General features: G+C 40.0%; 1 protein-coding gene across 6 annotated transcripts in view; it reads right to left on the bottom strand.

Annotated features, from left to right (window-relative positions):
* SYNJ2 (synaptojanin 2) overlaps positions 1 to 15,461 on the bottom strand; it is a 150,781-nt gene that overhangs the window by 95,704 nt on the left and 39,616 nt on the right. For 5 of the 6 annotated variants that reach the window (XM_044000382.1, XM_044000383.1, XM_044000385.1 and 2 more), the window contains exon 3: positions 6,529 to 6,799. In XM_044000382.1, the coding sequence (XP_043856317.1) occupies positions 6,529 to 6,799 (271 nt within the window). Of the gene's footprint in view, positions 1 to 6,528; positions 6,800 to 15,461 lie in introns of those variants that run through there. The other variant, XM_044000386.1, reaches the window with a different exon arrangement.

Genomic DNA, 15,461 nt, shown 5'->3' with positions numbered 1-15,461 from the left:
CCACTGCCCTCCATGCTCTCTATGGTCCAGTCAAGCTGACCTTGCCATTTTCCACAAACTATATTCCATCTCCCCTCTCTATACCTTGCTCTAAGGTGCCCCACATGTCTGGGATGCATTTGCTCCTTACTTCCCAGTTCCTTTCAAAGCTAAGCTTAAATGCCTTTACTGATTACCCAGCTGCAGTATTCTCCCCTATGCCCATGCAATCAATTACCCTGTATTTATTCTACATATGCTTGTATGTGCACATATGCTGTTTCCCCCAATAAAATAAATGTTCCCTAATGTTCAGTCATTTTTAGTTGTGTCTGACTCTACATGACCCTATTTGGGGTTTCTTGGCAAAAACACTGGAATGATTTGATATTTCCTTCTCCAGTTCATTTTTTACAGATGAGGAAACTGAAGCAAACAGGGTTAAGTGACTTGCCCAGAGTCACACAGCTAGTTATTGTCCAAGGCCAGCTTTGAACTCAGGAAGATGAGTCTTCCTGACTCCAGGTCCTATACTCTAGCCACTGTACCATCTAGCTGCCCTACACTCCCCAAGATCAAGGTCTATTAAATCTATATCTTAATAAATACTTATTTGCTTAAATCAGACAAATCAAATTTCCTAGTAAATATACTACTCCCCAGGGAAGGGAAATCAGGCATTAAGAATGCTACTCATCGGGGCAGCTAGGTGGTACAGTGGATAGAGCACTGTCCGTGGATTCGGGAGGACCTGAGTTCAAATCTGGCCTCAGACACTTAACACTTAATAGCTGTGTGACTCTAGGCAAGTCACTTAACCCCAATTGCCTCACCAAAAAAAAAAAAAAAAAAGAATGCTACTCATCAGGGGCAGCTAGGTGGCGCCGTGGATAAAGCACCCGCCCTGGATTCAGGAGGACCTGAGTTCAAATCCGGTTTCAGACACTTGACACTTACTAGCTGTGTGACTTTGGGCAAGTCATTTAACCCCCATTGCCCTGAAAAAAAAACAAAAAACAAAACCAAAAAAAAAGAATGCTCCTCATACTGATCCTGAAAACTGCTTCTAACTCCTCCCTTGTGGGGAGACCACACTCTACCACCAGGTGACAATTGGTCAATAACTACTTCAGCCTGCCAGGTAGGAGTCACCCATCTAAAACCTCTAACTCATTGACCAGGAGTAAGGCTCTTCCTGGGGAATGGCTGCATAGAGTATAATAACCCAGATCACAATGGCCTACTTGTTTTAAAACAGCAATGAATGACGTCATTGCTCCTTGGCTTTCTCGAACAATACTCTCTCTCCTACTGGTGAGAACAAGTACTCAACCCCTAGGTCCTAAAATTAGGTAAGTGCTTCCTAACAGGATGGGCAAGAAATCTCTTTTGTGGTAGCACCCCACCTACACCATAGGAATACCTCACAAAACCAGGAGATCTTGACAGCCCAGATGGCTCCTCCCAAACAATATTTGTTTTGGAGAGTAGTGTAGAAACATTTCCTTTTTCCTCTTAACTCAGTCTCCTTCCAATGGTCAGGGGATTCAACTAGCATTCTGGCAAGATTCTTCCTTCCTCAGGTAATTTTTTTGAGGAGAGCAAACTTGTGATTTCATTGGAGTAGGGGACTGCCAATGAAGAAACTCCCACTGCCTATACAGACAAACACTTTCTCTACCATTTATAATCTTGGGGATTGTAACTGAGGGCAGACATTTTCAATGACTCAACTAAGGTCACAAAGCTACTAGATGTCAAAGTCAGGGTATAAACCTAGGTCTTCTTGACTCAAGGATGGCTCTCTCCACTGCTCTGCATACCCCTCAAGACACCAAAACAAAATCGGGTATAATCTAATCCATTGCTAAAAATTTACTTGAGGTATGTATGCCTTAGCATGTGTAGCAATAAGGGGGCGGGGGTGGGGGTGGGGAAGAATCACTTTTTAATTCAGATTATAAGAATTTCCTAGTAATAAAAAACTGAAAATGGAATGTTACCTTATGAGGTGATTAAATCCCCTGTCACTGGAGATATTTAATGAATGACTCATTAGAAATTGTAGAAGGGGGGCAGCTAGGTGGTGCAGTGGATAGAGCAATGGCCCTGAATTCAGGAGGACCTGAGTTCAAATCCAGCCTCAGACACTTGACACTAGCTGTGTGACCTTGGGCAAGTCACTTAACCCTCAATGCCCAACCCCCCAAAAAGACAAAAAACACAAAGAAATTGTAGAAGATATTTATGCTTTAGTTATGAACTAGATAAATTTTAAGGGCCTTTTCCCCATCTCGAATCCTCTGAAATGACAATGTTAAGCTGATCTGACCCACTCACTAGAAAGATTCCCTGCTTTCCTACTTCAATATGTAGTGATGGGGATGGAGTGGATGGCAATGGCAAAGCACCCTGGGTTCAAAGGATAGATGAATTTATAGGATTAAGGATGCTATAGGACCAAGATAGGCAGCTCCCACCCTGAAGAAAAGGTACTATGTGCTGTGAGAAGTTCTCTCTTTATACTTTCTCTCTTGCTGATCTCAACAGTTCCCATGGGTTCAATTATCATCTTTATGCAGATGATTCCCAGATGTACGTCCAGCCCTAACTCCTCTCCTGAGTGCCAAGATTGCATTAGCCAGTGTCTTTTGCAAACTTCAAACTAGATGTCCTGTAGACATCTTTTTTTTGTTTTGTTTGTTTGTTTGTTTGTTTTTTGGTTGGGCAATGAGGGTTAAGTGACTTGCCCAAGGTCACACAGCTAGTAAGTGTCAAGTGTCTGAGGCTGGATTTGAACTCAGGTCCTCCTGACTCCAGGGCCAGTGCTCTATCCACTGCGCCACCTAGCTGCCCCTCCTGTAGACATCTTAAACTCAACATGTCCAAAACAAAACTCATTATCTTTCCCTCTGAAATCATCGCCTCTTCCCAACTTCCCTATTACCATTAAGTACACCACCACTGTCAAAGTCACCTTGGCTGGTAACCTTGGTGTCAAAATTTCAGTCTCAAATTTCAAAATCAAAATTCAAAGGGGCAGCTAGGTGGCACAGTGGATAGAGCACTGCCCCTGGATTCAGAAGGACCTGAGTTCAAATCTGACCTCAGACACTTAACACTTACTAGCTGTGTGACCCTGGGCAAGTCACTTAACCCCAATTACCTCACCAAAAAAAAAAAATTCAAAAGTCAAATCTTCAAATTTCAAACATCAGAATTCAATTCACACAGCCACTCCGGTGCTCCTGACTCCAGTCCCAGCATTCTATCCATTGTATTGCCTAGCTGCCCAGCTCAGATAAGTATGCCTAAGACAAAAAAGGATTCTGGCTTCTTGTTGACCATGGACAGACTAATACTCTACCTGTAGATTTAAAGCTAGCAGCTTAAATATTACTTAGTCCAACCTTTTCTTTTTACAAATGAGGAAACTGAGGTCTAATGAGGGTGAAGTGTCATCCAACTGGAAAAATTGCACTATAACAGACTGCCTCCCAGAACACTTTATCTCATGAGTAGCAATGTAATTTCTGTTGAACAGGATACTGAGACAGCACACATAATGGGCTGGGATTGGTTTACTTAGTAGCCAGTTATAAAGATGTTCACACTAAATTCTTACAATCTGGTCTAAGCAACTAAAGGATATATTTTTTTTAGTAACAGCACTAAGGTGCAGGTTACTATCAACAGTGAGCAAGCAAGGATATGCTGGGTGTGTACTTTAAATATCTACCCTGATTCACCCATTTCTTGGCAAAGAACACTAACGGTAAGAGGGCAAGGCCTCCAGAAAACCGAGTTCCATCAGCCCAGCCGTGACTGATGACAGCTGTTATCACTCAGCCTTATTTCATAACTTCTCATTTGCAAATGGGCCAGGGAAAAGAGTAACCTTTTGCCAAATGTATGATCCTTGTAGTATAATATCTTAGTCACATCTGTTGGCATTCTGTAGGAACACACACCATTTTCTTTAGGGGGAAGAAACACAGATTTATTAAAGGAAATTAAGTTTTGAATATCCCTCTAGGACTTGATTATTGACAAAGTGCCTTACAAATGTCATCATATTTCATCCTCATAATAATAGGTCATATAAATATATATGTATATACATATATACGTATATGTTTTGAAGAAGAGAATTTTAATGCAATCAGTTTTCTTAGAGGAGGATAACAGAATATTTTGTGTCCCACCGATGAGTCAATTTCATTTGAGTTTATGTGTTAATGTGGAAATAACAATAGGTGCTATTTTTAACCTCATTTTACAGATGAGGAGACTGAGGTAGACAGGTGAAGTCTGAGGCTGGATTTTAACTTGGTTCTTCCTGACTCCAGGTCCAGTGTTCCATCTATGTGCCTCATATCAGGTTGATAATTATCAGGTACCATGGAGTCTGTAAAGTCAAAACTATTTTCATAATACTACTAAGACATTTTAATTTTCATGATAAATATCAAGAGATATAACCCACATTAAAAAAAGCTCTTGGGGCAGCTAGGTGGAGCAGTGGATAGAGCACTGGCCCTGGAGTCAGGAGTACCTGAGTTCAAATCCAGCCTCAGACACTTAACACTTACTAGCTGTGTGACCCTGGGCAAGTCACTTAACCCCAATTGCCTCACTAAAAATTTTTTTTAAAAAAGCTCTTTGGGATCTTCAATAATTTTTAAGGGAATAAAGGAGTCCTGAGACCAAAAAGTGTGAGCACTACTGCCCTAGATAATTTTCTGTATACATGTAATATATTCATGACTACATGTTTATTGCTATCGTCAGTGATAAGATGCAGGACAGGTGTTGATCTACATTTGTAGAGAGGGTTTCCAGGAGTTCACTTAGGTCTGGTTAAAAACAAAAATAGTTTCCAAGTAAAAAAATCTGTTAAATGAAATCCATTCTCTTCCATGAAGCTTCCCTAGCACTTAATATTTCATTTTGATGAGAAATTATATTATTTTGTATTATTATTTATATGTATGTAGACTTTTCTAAGCAGCTAGATGGCTTAGTGGATAGAGCACTGAGTTTGGAGTCAGGAAGACCCAAGTTCAAATCCAGTTTCAGGCAGCAGTGTGACTTTGGGCAAGTCACTAAACCAAGTGTTCGCCTAGGAGATAGCTAGGTGATTCAGTGGATAGAGTACTTAGTATCAGGAAGACCTGAATTCAAATCTGACCTCAAAGACTTACTTGGTGTGTGACCCTGGGCAAGTCGCTTAACCTCTATTTGTCTTAATCCACTGGAGAAGAAAATGGAAAACCACTCCAGTATCTTTGCCAAGAAAACCCCAAATGAGGTCATGAAGAGTCTGACACAACTGAAACAGTATGGTCCACAGGGTCACGAAGAGTCAGCTACAACTGAACAATAACACCCTTTTCTACTAATCACAATGTTGGCACATGGTAGGTATTCAATCCAATAATTGACCCAAAAAAAATGGTGACATTGAGTTGTAAAAGTTGTGATGACATCTTACAACCTTTCTCATTCCCAAAGGGCTTATATAGATGTTTTCAAGAATTGTTCCATCTCTCAAGATCCCTTGGCCCCATCTGCTTGAGATGGTAACAATTTGAAGGCCATTGCCTTTAGCCCTCAGGCCCAAGATCTAAAGTTCTCTCTTCCCAACAAACCCTAGGGACTGCCTTCTGGGACTTTAAAACTGGCGATTCAAAGTTGTTCCATATCAACAAATATTTTCCAAATCAAAGAAATATTTCTTGAACATTATTAGAAAATAGCTATGAATATTCTGGATTATCACACAAAATTTCCCTACATCATGCCTAACAGAGAGTAGGGATGTATAGAGGCCCAAGGCAAAGTCATTTACGTACTAAGGATAGAAAGTCTAACTCCTTTTCCTTTATTTTTTAATACAAACCCCAGGAAAATGAAGAACAAGTTCTATGACTGAACTGCATCCTACACCACATGGATTATATCTACTCATATCAGAGGAAATAACCCACAAAAGCAAGAATGGGTGCTCCAAAACAAGCAACGTCTCTCTGAGAGTCTAAACAAAGAGTCAGTCCCTCACAGGAGTATGTGTATTTATTTAATGCCCTTTGCAGACCTTAAAGTACCTTATAAATGTCAGATAATCATTTTTTGAGGGCTTATTGTGGGCTAGGCACTATGCTAAAAGCTGGGAACAGAAAGACCTCTTTAATTTCTACTCTGAAAAGCTAAATGTAAATAAAAATAAAATAATCAATTTTCAAATAACTGAACTAATGGATGAAAGCAGTACCCCTTGAGGCCACGAGGCACATTTTATTTATCTTTGTATCTTTTCAAAACCTAAAATGGCATTTTGTGCATCATCGGCATTTAAAGAAATCTTTTTTGAATTGATTGAGTATGCTGAGCAGTGGGAGGAATACAGACCTGGTTTCAGCATTCCTCCATGAATATTCCATAAAATAGGTATTTCCAAAGCAAAAAACTAAGATCTGCCTTCCAAAATAGCTGCCATTTGTGCTATTTGCAAAAGCTTACAGCTGAAATGTAACACAAGGTACTAACCAGAAGAAGGAATTTCCCAACTCATAATTGTCATCACCCTGCTTTTGGGCTCGGACAGTCAAGTCAAAGTTGGACCCAGCATTTGGCCAGGAGAAATAGAACATCCCTGAGTTGAGAATTTTTTTCAGGGCAATGAGACGGTCTTCTTCCTTGACATCTTCCTGGAGTGGACAGAAGTCTATTGTAGTGATTTTATAGATCTCCGCATCCAGAATTCTTCCCACTGATGTACAGCCTGTCACCAAGACCAGGAAGCTCAGTTGTGTGCCACCTAGAAAGTTAATCAGAAAAGGAAGAATTATCTATTATTGCTCCCATGGAAGCAGAGGAGACCCGATAAATACAGACATGATAACCATAAAAATATGGTCATACTATTACCATGGCAACATTGACACCATTCCCTCCCCCCATCCCTTTTGGAGTAGGTAAAACATGATATATCCCCCCAAGTGAACAAAAATTTTAGAGCAAGGCCAGTTTCATTTTGTCTTTGCATCTTCAGTAGAGTGGGTTCTTAAATAAATGTGTGTTGAAAAGTGAGTGTGCCTTATTTGTTACAAAGGAGGACATCTATTTAGGAGTTGGTGATGGAGATATTTCTGTGATAAGCCAAAGAGAGAGAGAGAGAGATAAAACATTTGAAAATACAAAACCAAAACAAAACCCTGAGTGTCCATTGATTGGGGAACAACTGAAAAAATATGGCATAGGAACGTAACAGAATGTTGCTTCACCATAAGAAATGGCAAACATGACAAACTCAGAGACACAGATGACGAGATTGTTTGAACTAAGAGAGATGAAAGCAGAATGATATTACACACATAAAATACACAATGGTTATAATACTGGAAATGAAAACACCAAACGATGGCTAAAACCAAATTAAATGAAATGACTAATATTTTTTCCAGGGGACGGGTGATGAAATACATCTCCTTCCTCTCCTGGATGGAAAGGGAAAAGGGAGAGATTACAGATGATGAGTGTTGCATATGCTGACAGACATGCTCCCAATGTCAGTTGTTTTCAACTAATTTTTTCTGTGTTATAAGGAAGAAGATGTTTTGGGGAGGGGGTGGTGGCAGAAATTAATTGGGAAGTAGCTATAAAACAAAAAGTATCAATAAAACATTTCAAATAGAGAAATACTGAACAGACCTGACAGCAGACCCCTGTGCTCATGGCTATCTGACATGATAACACAAAGCATGATGGGGCAGGTAGCCAGGTGAAATCCAAATGCAGACAGCATATAGAAAAAGAGAGCCCAGAGAACAGAAGCACCCTTCATGGTTGAAAGAAACACAAGAGGGGGCAGCTAGGTGTAGCAGTGGATAAAGCACTGGCCCTGAATTCAGGAGGACCTGAGTTCAAATCCAACCTTAGACACTTGACACTTACTAGCTGTATAACCCTGGGCAAGTCACTTAACCCTCATTGCCACTTACAAAAAAAGAAAGAAAAACAAGAGAAAAGTCCAGCTAGAAAAGAGGTTCCCCCTTAAGGAAGAAGTCTCCAGAGATGAGAGGAAAACCAGAAAGGATTCTGAGATATCCTGAAACCATAGAAGAGAGTGGTGATAGCTCAGCTGAGTGGCTGTATACCAGGGTCCAGTCTGGGAGGCGTACCTTGTAAACCTCGGAGACCCCAGTGGCCTTGGAAGAACTGTATTCTGAGAGGTCCTCAGCTAGAACTAGAAAGAGGAATCCAGGAAGCACTCTTTTAATGACTGAGTTGACTTTCTATAATATTAACCAATTTACAGTTTCCTTGGTTCTTTTTTGCACTGTTTTCGCATTTGTTTGTGTAACAAGGTTATACTTGATATTGCAGTTAATATGCCTGCACAGGCACAGTTGGGTTGCCCAGTACAGAGATTCTCCCAGGATTCTGAGTTGGGGCTCTGAGATCAGGGAAAGAAATATCTTCCATGGATGACTTTCAGCTCTTGCAAGATAATTGAACATATAAAAAAGAAGGGGAAGACAAATGGGCCTTAAACAAAGCTGTCTGGATTTGAAATCAGAGGACATGGGTTTTAAATCTTGCTTCTGCCACTTTTTCCACTTATGATCTTGGACAAATCACTTAACCTCACAGGCTCTTAGTCTTTTCATTGTAAAAGAAGGGAGTTGAACCAGATGACCTTTAGGGTGCCCTACCAATTCTAAATATATGATCCCATGATCCTTCATCTACCCCCAGGAGTTGATATATGTCTGCTCTATCAAGAGTTGGGCTTCAGAGCAGGTAGGTGGCGCAGTAGATAAAGCACTGGCCCTGAATTCAGAAGGACCTGAGTTCAAATCTGGTCTCAGACACTTGACACTAGGTGTGTGACCCTGGGCAAGTCACTTAACCCTCATTGCCCTGCAAAAAAAACCCAAACAAAAAACAAAACACAAAAAAAAGAGTTGGGTTTCAGCCTAATCTATATTCAAAAGTTCATTTCTGGTGAGAGAGACTGCAGGTTATTAGTACATTTATTACTGTATACTTTTATCTCATGTGGTCGTTTGCTTGCTTGTTTGTTTGTTTTAGCCATGTTGGTCATGTTGTGAAAGAAGACACAGGTCCAAAGGAAAACAAAAACCATTTAAAAAAATACAGAAAGTGAAAAATAGTATGCTTCAATCTACATTCAGATGCCATCAGTTCTTTCTCTGGAGATGGATAGCATTTTTCATCATGAGTCCTTTATAATTGTCTTGGATCATTGCATTGCTGAGAATTGCTAAGTCATCAAACAGTTTTGTTGTTACTGTGTACAATGTCCTCCTGGTTCTGCTCACTTCACTTTGCATCACTTCATGTGAGTCTTCCCAGGTTTTTCTGATTCATTCTGCTTGTCATTTCTTCTTGCATAATAGTTTTCTATCACAATCATATACCACAACTTGTTCAGCCAATCCCCAACCGATGACATCCTCTCAGTTTCTAAATTTTTGCCACTCCAAAAGATCTGCTGTAAATATTTTTGTACAAATAGCTCCACCCCCTCTTTTTTTTCTCTTTGGCATTCAGACCTGATAGTGGTTGTCATTTTAAATCAAAGGGAATGCACAGTCTTATAGCCCTTTGGACATTGCTCCAAATTGCTCTCCAGGATGGTAGAATCAGTTCCCATGTGGTTGTTTTGTTTTTGGTTTTTTAGGATCAATAGAACCCTTTGTCAGGACAAAAGAATCTAAGGACCACCCGTTCATACACAACTATGCAATAGAATTAATAAGAAAAAAATGCTACTTTTTGTGAGATACTAATGAGACAATGTCCAGCTTGTATTCATTCAACAAACTAATAAACGGTGCCCACTATGTACACCATAAAGACTGGCAGAAGATACCAGAGAAAGAAGACAATGTCTACCACCCTCGAGGACCTCACACTGCACGTAATCAACAAGACAATCTATATCTTCTGATATATACTGATATTAGATATTTTGATACATAGTTATAGTTTGATATTAAAATGAATGTTTTCAATTAACAAACATCTATTTTCTCTCTTTTCCACCTCCCCCCACCATTAAAAACAACAACACTACCCTTGTAACAAATATTCATAGTCAAACAAAACAAATTCCTGCATTGGCATGTTAGAAAAAAAAAGAGAGAATTCTTATCTATGTAAAACAGTTAATTATCAATATAAGGCAGTATAATAAAAGCCAAAGTGAGCAATATGGACAAGAAGAGGTCAGAAAAAGAAACTATCATTCTGTGGGCCAAAGTCATCTAAAAAGGCTCCATGCCCAAGTTGGACTGTGATAATAATGCATTCAATTTGAATGAACAGACAGGAGGACAATAATGGCCAAAGTATAGAGCAGAAAATAAGAATAGCACGTTTCCTAGACTGAGATAATAAAGCAGAGGATGCACTCTGGAAAATAAGGGGAAATAGGTTGGGGAGGTAGGATAGGGCTCAAGAACAAAAGAGGTGAACATTTAAATGTCTGCCAGAAATAAATAACAGTAGCTTGTATCTACATGTTGCTTTACAATTTACAAAGGACTTTCCTTATATACTGTGAGGTTGTGCCAGTTTCTCTACTTTACAAAAGAGGAAACTGAAGTGGAGAGGTAAAGAATGTAAGGGACTTGTCCAAGGTCATAAAGCTAACATAACATACCTAATAAATAAGCCTGAATAGTGAAAAAAATCACAAGACCAGGCTAACAATAATAAATAATACTAGTAGGATAATGTAATGCTTGTTGTGTTAACAATAAAGCTAAGAGCACTTGGCACAGTGCTTGGAACATAGTAGGCACTTAGTTTATTGATTCCCAAACTGAAACTGCTATTTCTCTTATTATATCCATAAGATGTTAAAAGACTGATGTTCTGATTGTACATAGTAACAGCAACATTGTGTGATGATCAACTGTGCTAGACTTAGCTCTTGTCAGCAGTGCAATGATCCAAAACAATTCCAAAGAACTCAGGATGGAAAATGTTTTCCACATCCAGAAAAAAAGAACTGTGGATTCTGAATGCAGATTGAACCATACTGTGTCTACTTTTGTTTTTGTTTTTACTTTTTTGAGGATTTTCCCTTTTGTTCGGATTCTTCTTTCACAACATGACCAGTGAAGAAATATGTTTAATGTGATTGTATATATATATAACCTATATCAGGTTGCTTTGTCTTGGGGAGGGGAGAGAGAAAGGAGGAAGGGAGAAAAATTTGGAACTAAAAATCTTATGAAAACAAATGCTGAAAACTATCTTTACATGTAACTGGAAAATAATAAAATATTTTTATGATTAAAAAAAAAAAAAGACTGACGTTTTCGAGTCAAAGAACCCAGGTTCAAATCCTGCCTCCAACACTTGTTACCTGTGACCTTGGGTAAGTCACTTAACTTCCTTGGGCATCAGGGAGGTTAAAACAAGAGTTGTTTCTGAGAGCTTTTGAAGTCGAATCCAGCTCTAAATGGCCCAAGGATTCACCTGGGCAGGTCTTTTGCAGATGAGAAAACCCAGATCAGAATCTAGCTGATGTTCCTCTACATATAGGACTGATTGTTCTTAACTGAACTAACTCGATCCAAGCCCCTTCTTCCATATCCTAAATGGAGCAGACAAAATCCCTTAGAACTCCCACATAGTACATGCAGAAATGAATTTTAAAACTATCAACCAATCAAACATTTATTAAGTGCCGGGTACTGAGCTAAGTGCTGGGGATATAGAGAGACAAAAAACAGTCCCTGCCCCAGTGAGCTTGCAGTCTAATGGGGGAGACAACATGTAAATATATACATAGCAAGCCATATGGAGGATAAATAGGAAATTACTATTAGAGGGGAGGCACTAGAATTCAGAGAGCTTAGAGAAGGTTTCCTATAGAAGGTGGGATTTTAATTGAGACTTAAATGAAGTCATAGGGTTCAGTAGTCCGAGTGAAGGGAAAGCATTCCAGGCATGGGGAATGGCTAGGGAGAATGTACAGAGGGGCAGCTAGGTGGCACAGTGGATAGAGCACTAGTCCTGGATTCAGGAGGACCTGATTTTAAATCCAGCCTCAGACACTTAACACTTACTAGCTGTGTGACCCTAGGCAGGTCACTTGACCCCAATTGCCTCACCAAAAAAAGAGAGAGAGAGAGAGAGAGAGAGAGAGAGAGAGAGAGAGAGAGAGAGAGAGAATGTACAGAGCATAACAGGGAGATGAGATGAGGAAAAGGGCAGGATCATAAAGTCTATAGTGAAGTCCAAGAGCTTTGAGCCATACCTGGTCTAGGGTCTGAGTCACACCCACTTCTTCAGGATTCAGAAATTTCCCCTCAAAACAAAGACTCTCAGAGGTGCTTTAACTTTACTCCCGGAAAAACAAGGTGGGGCAGGAGAAGTCTCAGGGAGTGAAAGAAAACAGTCCAGGAGGCAGATGTTAATATGAATTTTAAATGAGCCCCAGTTGAGAGCTTAACACTATTACAGAAAAAGTAGAACAGACTTCATACTAGAAAACAGGTAGGGGTTTTCCACAGAGGCTAGTCTCCAAATTAAAATATTAATGATTATTAGGAAGCAAATATTTTAATTGTCTTGCCTAGGGAGAAATTCCTGTTTATTCTGATTGAATCAGGAAGGCTATGTCTGCATAGGTGAAGAGGGCAGTTTTTAGGGGGAAAAATGTTCTAGATAATCAGGCTCTTGGAGCAGCTAGGTGGCGCAGTGGATAGAGCACTGGCCCTGGAGTCAGGAGTACCTGAGTTCAGACACTTAACATTTACTAGCTGTGTGACCCTAGGCAAGTCACTTAACCCCAATTGCCACACACACACACACACACACACACACACACACACACACACACACAAAATTAGATAATCAGGCTCTGTCCTAGCATGCTGGAGAAAAGATTAGATACTAGTAAGAGCAATCCTCTTTCATAAGAGAAAGGCAACCCAGGAAAGAGAACTGTGTGTGTCACTAGGGCCTAGTATCTTCATCTGGAAAATAAGAGCATTAAGCTGGGTAACTGCCAAGGTCTCTTTCAGTTCTAGTGATCTAGGATTCTTGGGGTCTAAAGAAACCTAATTTGAGTTCCCCAACAACCCTGAGCCCCAGAGGAGAGCTCATTATTCTTAGAGCTGGAAGGAACTTTAGTGATCATTTGTTCAACCTCCTTCTGTGGCAAGTAGGGAAACTGAGGCTTAGAGAGAAGCAATTTACCCAATGCTACCAGACTTAATAAGCAGCAAAATCAAGATCCTAAATCAGGTGTTTTGACTCCACCAGCTGTATAATTCTCTTTTTCCATATTGCTGCTTTTGCCAAAGGTGGGTGTTTACAGATTCAGAAACTGAATGACTAGAACCACTCCCTAAATAGCTTTAGTGCGGGAGGAACCTCAGTCCCCCTCCCCTGACAGTTCCACTTGTATATTTTAAACACATTTCCTGGCAGCAGGCCAGATGGGAGAAGCATCCAGAACCTAATGGGTGCTGCAAAGCCAGAGGTTTGAAAGATAATGTGAACAGCCCACAGTATAGGAAAAATTGGGTACCTTCCGGTCATTGGTGAAGTAATTCTATCCACTATTTCTTGAAAGGCTCGCAGATGGTAATGGGTCAGAAGCCAAGAAGTCAGACAAGAACGAGACTGACCCCAATAGAGGGCACAGCCAAGGTGGGAGGAAGTGCCAAAGTCTAGGAAAATAGTCGGTAACTAGAATAACTGTACAAATTGAAAGGGCAGGGCAAAGGAAGAAGAAAACCAGACTCTGGTAACAAGAAAACACCTCAATAACCTGGTCAACCCTTTGTCTCTGTCATCATCGTCGTCGTCGTCGGGGAAAAAAAAGGAAAAAGCATTTATTAAGGACTTCATTTGATCCTAGCAACAACCCAAGGAAGGTAGGTGCTGACATTATTCCCATGAGAAATTAAGACAGACTTGTCCAGGACCACATAGTTCAGAAAGTGTCCGGGTTCAGATTGGGCCTCAGACACTTGCCACTTACTACTTGTGTGACTGTGGGCAAGTCACTTTACCCTCATTGCCCTGCCAAAAAAAAAAAAAAGCAAGTGTCTGAAGCTAAATTTTAATTTAGATTTTCCCGACTCCAGACCCAGGCCTCTATTCATTGCTCCACCTAGCTGCTGCTATCCAATTTCCCCAGAGCTCCTTTGAAAATGTTCTGTATGTTAAGATAGGAGAATGACTAAACAAACTGTGGTACATGAATACAATGGAATATCTCTATCCTATAAGAAATGATCAATGTGATCAATAGAGAAGCAAAGAAGTAGAAACAAGAATACAAAATATACAATGACTACAACAATGTAAATGGAAAGAAAAACAAACCAACTAAAACTGAATTCTGTTAAATTAATGATCACGCTTGGTTTCAAAGAAGAGGTATGACAAGGCACCTACCTCCCTACCCTCTTTACAGAAACTGGGGGACTTGGGTGTAAAGCACTGAATACAATATCAGACTTTTTCAAAGTGTGGGTTAGCTTTTTTAACTGTTTTTTTTTCCTCTTTTTTTTTTGTAGGGGATGACTACATTGGGATATGTGGGTGATGTGACAACAAAAGATATAAATAAAACTTATTTTTTTAAACAGAGAGAAATGGTCCCTCTGGATTTGAACTGACCTCTCAATGATCATTTGTCATTTCCACTACTGGGATGGGGGTTGGTGATACCAGCAGGCACAACACAGGCTTTGTTTATTCAAAAACAATGTTGTGTTTTGCATAGCTATACCCTCCTACCTTCTACCAGTGGTCACACAGCCTTACATACTGATGATGATAACCATTTAGGCTATTTTCCAAATTGCTTTGGTGTGTCCAAGGACCACATCATTCCCTTCGTCGACAGTTCAACTACAAGGTTTAAACAAAAGATTCTCACAGGCTACTAATTTTGTTGTTGTTCAATTGTTTTCTTCTTGTAACCCCATTTGGGTTTTGCTTGGCAAAGATACTGGAGTGGTTTGCCATGCCCTTCTCCAGCTCATTCTATAGATGAGAAAACTGAGGAAATGCAATGACTTGCACCCAGCTAGAGTCTGAGGCCAGATTTGAACTCAGACTCCAAGCCTGCACCACCTCTAACTAATGTCAGAAAGGAGGGAAAGAAGGGAAGGAAGGGAGGAAAGGAAGGGAGGGAAGGGAGGGAAGGGAAGGAAGGGAAGGAAGGGAAGGAAGGGAAGGAAGGGAAGGAAGGGAAGGAAGGGAAGAAAGAAAGGTCATAGTTTTCTTCCTTTCTATTGCAGAATCATTATGTAATTATCCACTTAACACCCAAGATTTATAGGGGTTATTCATTTCAAGATACTCTAGATAGCCTACTTTTATTTGATTCTAAAAATTGATATATCAGAGACAAGAATTTTCATTCTAAGGTGACTTTCCCACTAGGGTCTGCCCTAAAATCTCTGAATGTTAAATAA

The sequence above is a fragment of the Dromiciops gliroides genome, chromosome 4 (assembly GCF_019393635.1).
Source record: "Dromiciops gliroides isolate mDroGli1 chromosome 4, mDroGli1.pri, whole genome shotgun sequence".
Classification (NCBI taxonomy): domain Eukaryota; kingdom Metazoa; phylum Chordata; class Mammalia; order Microbiotheria; family Microbiotheriidae; genus Dromiciops; species Dromiciops gliroides.
The sequence above is the reverse complement of the archived record's forward strand: the minus strand, read 5'-3'. Positions and strand labels throughout refer to the sequence as shown.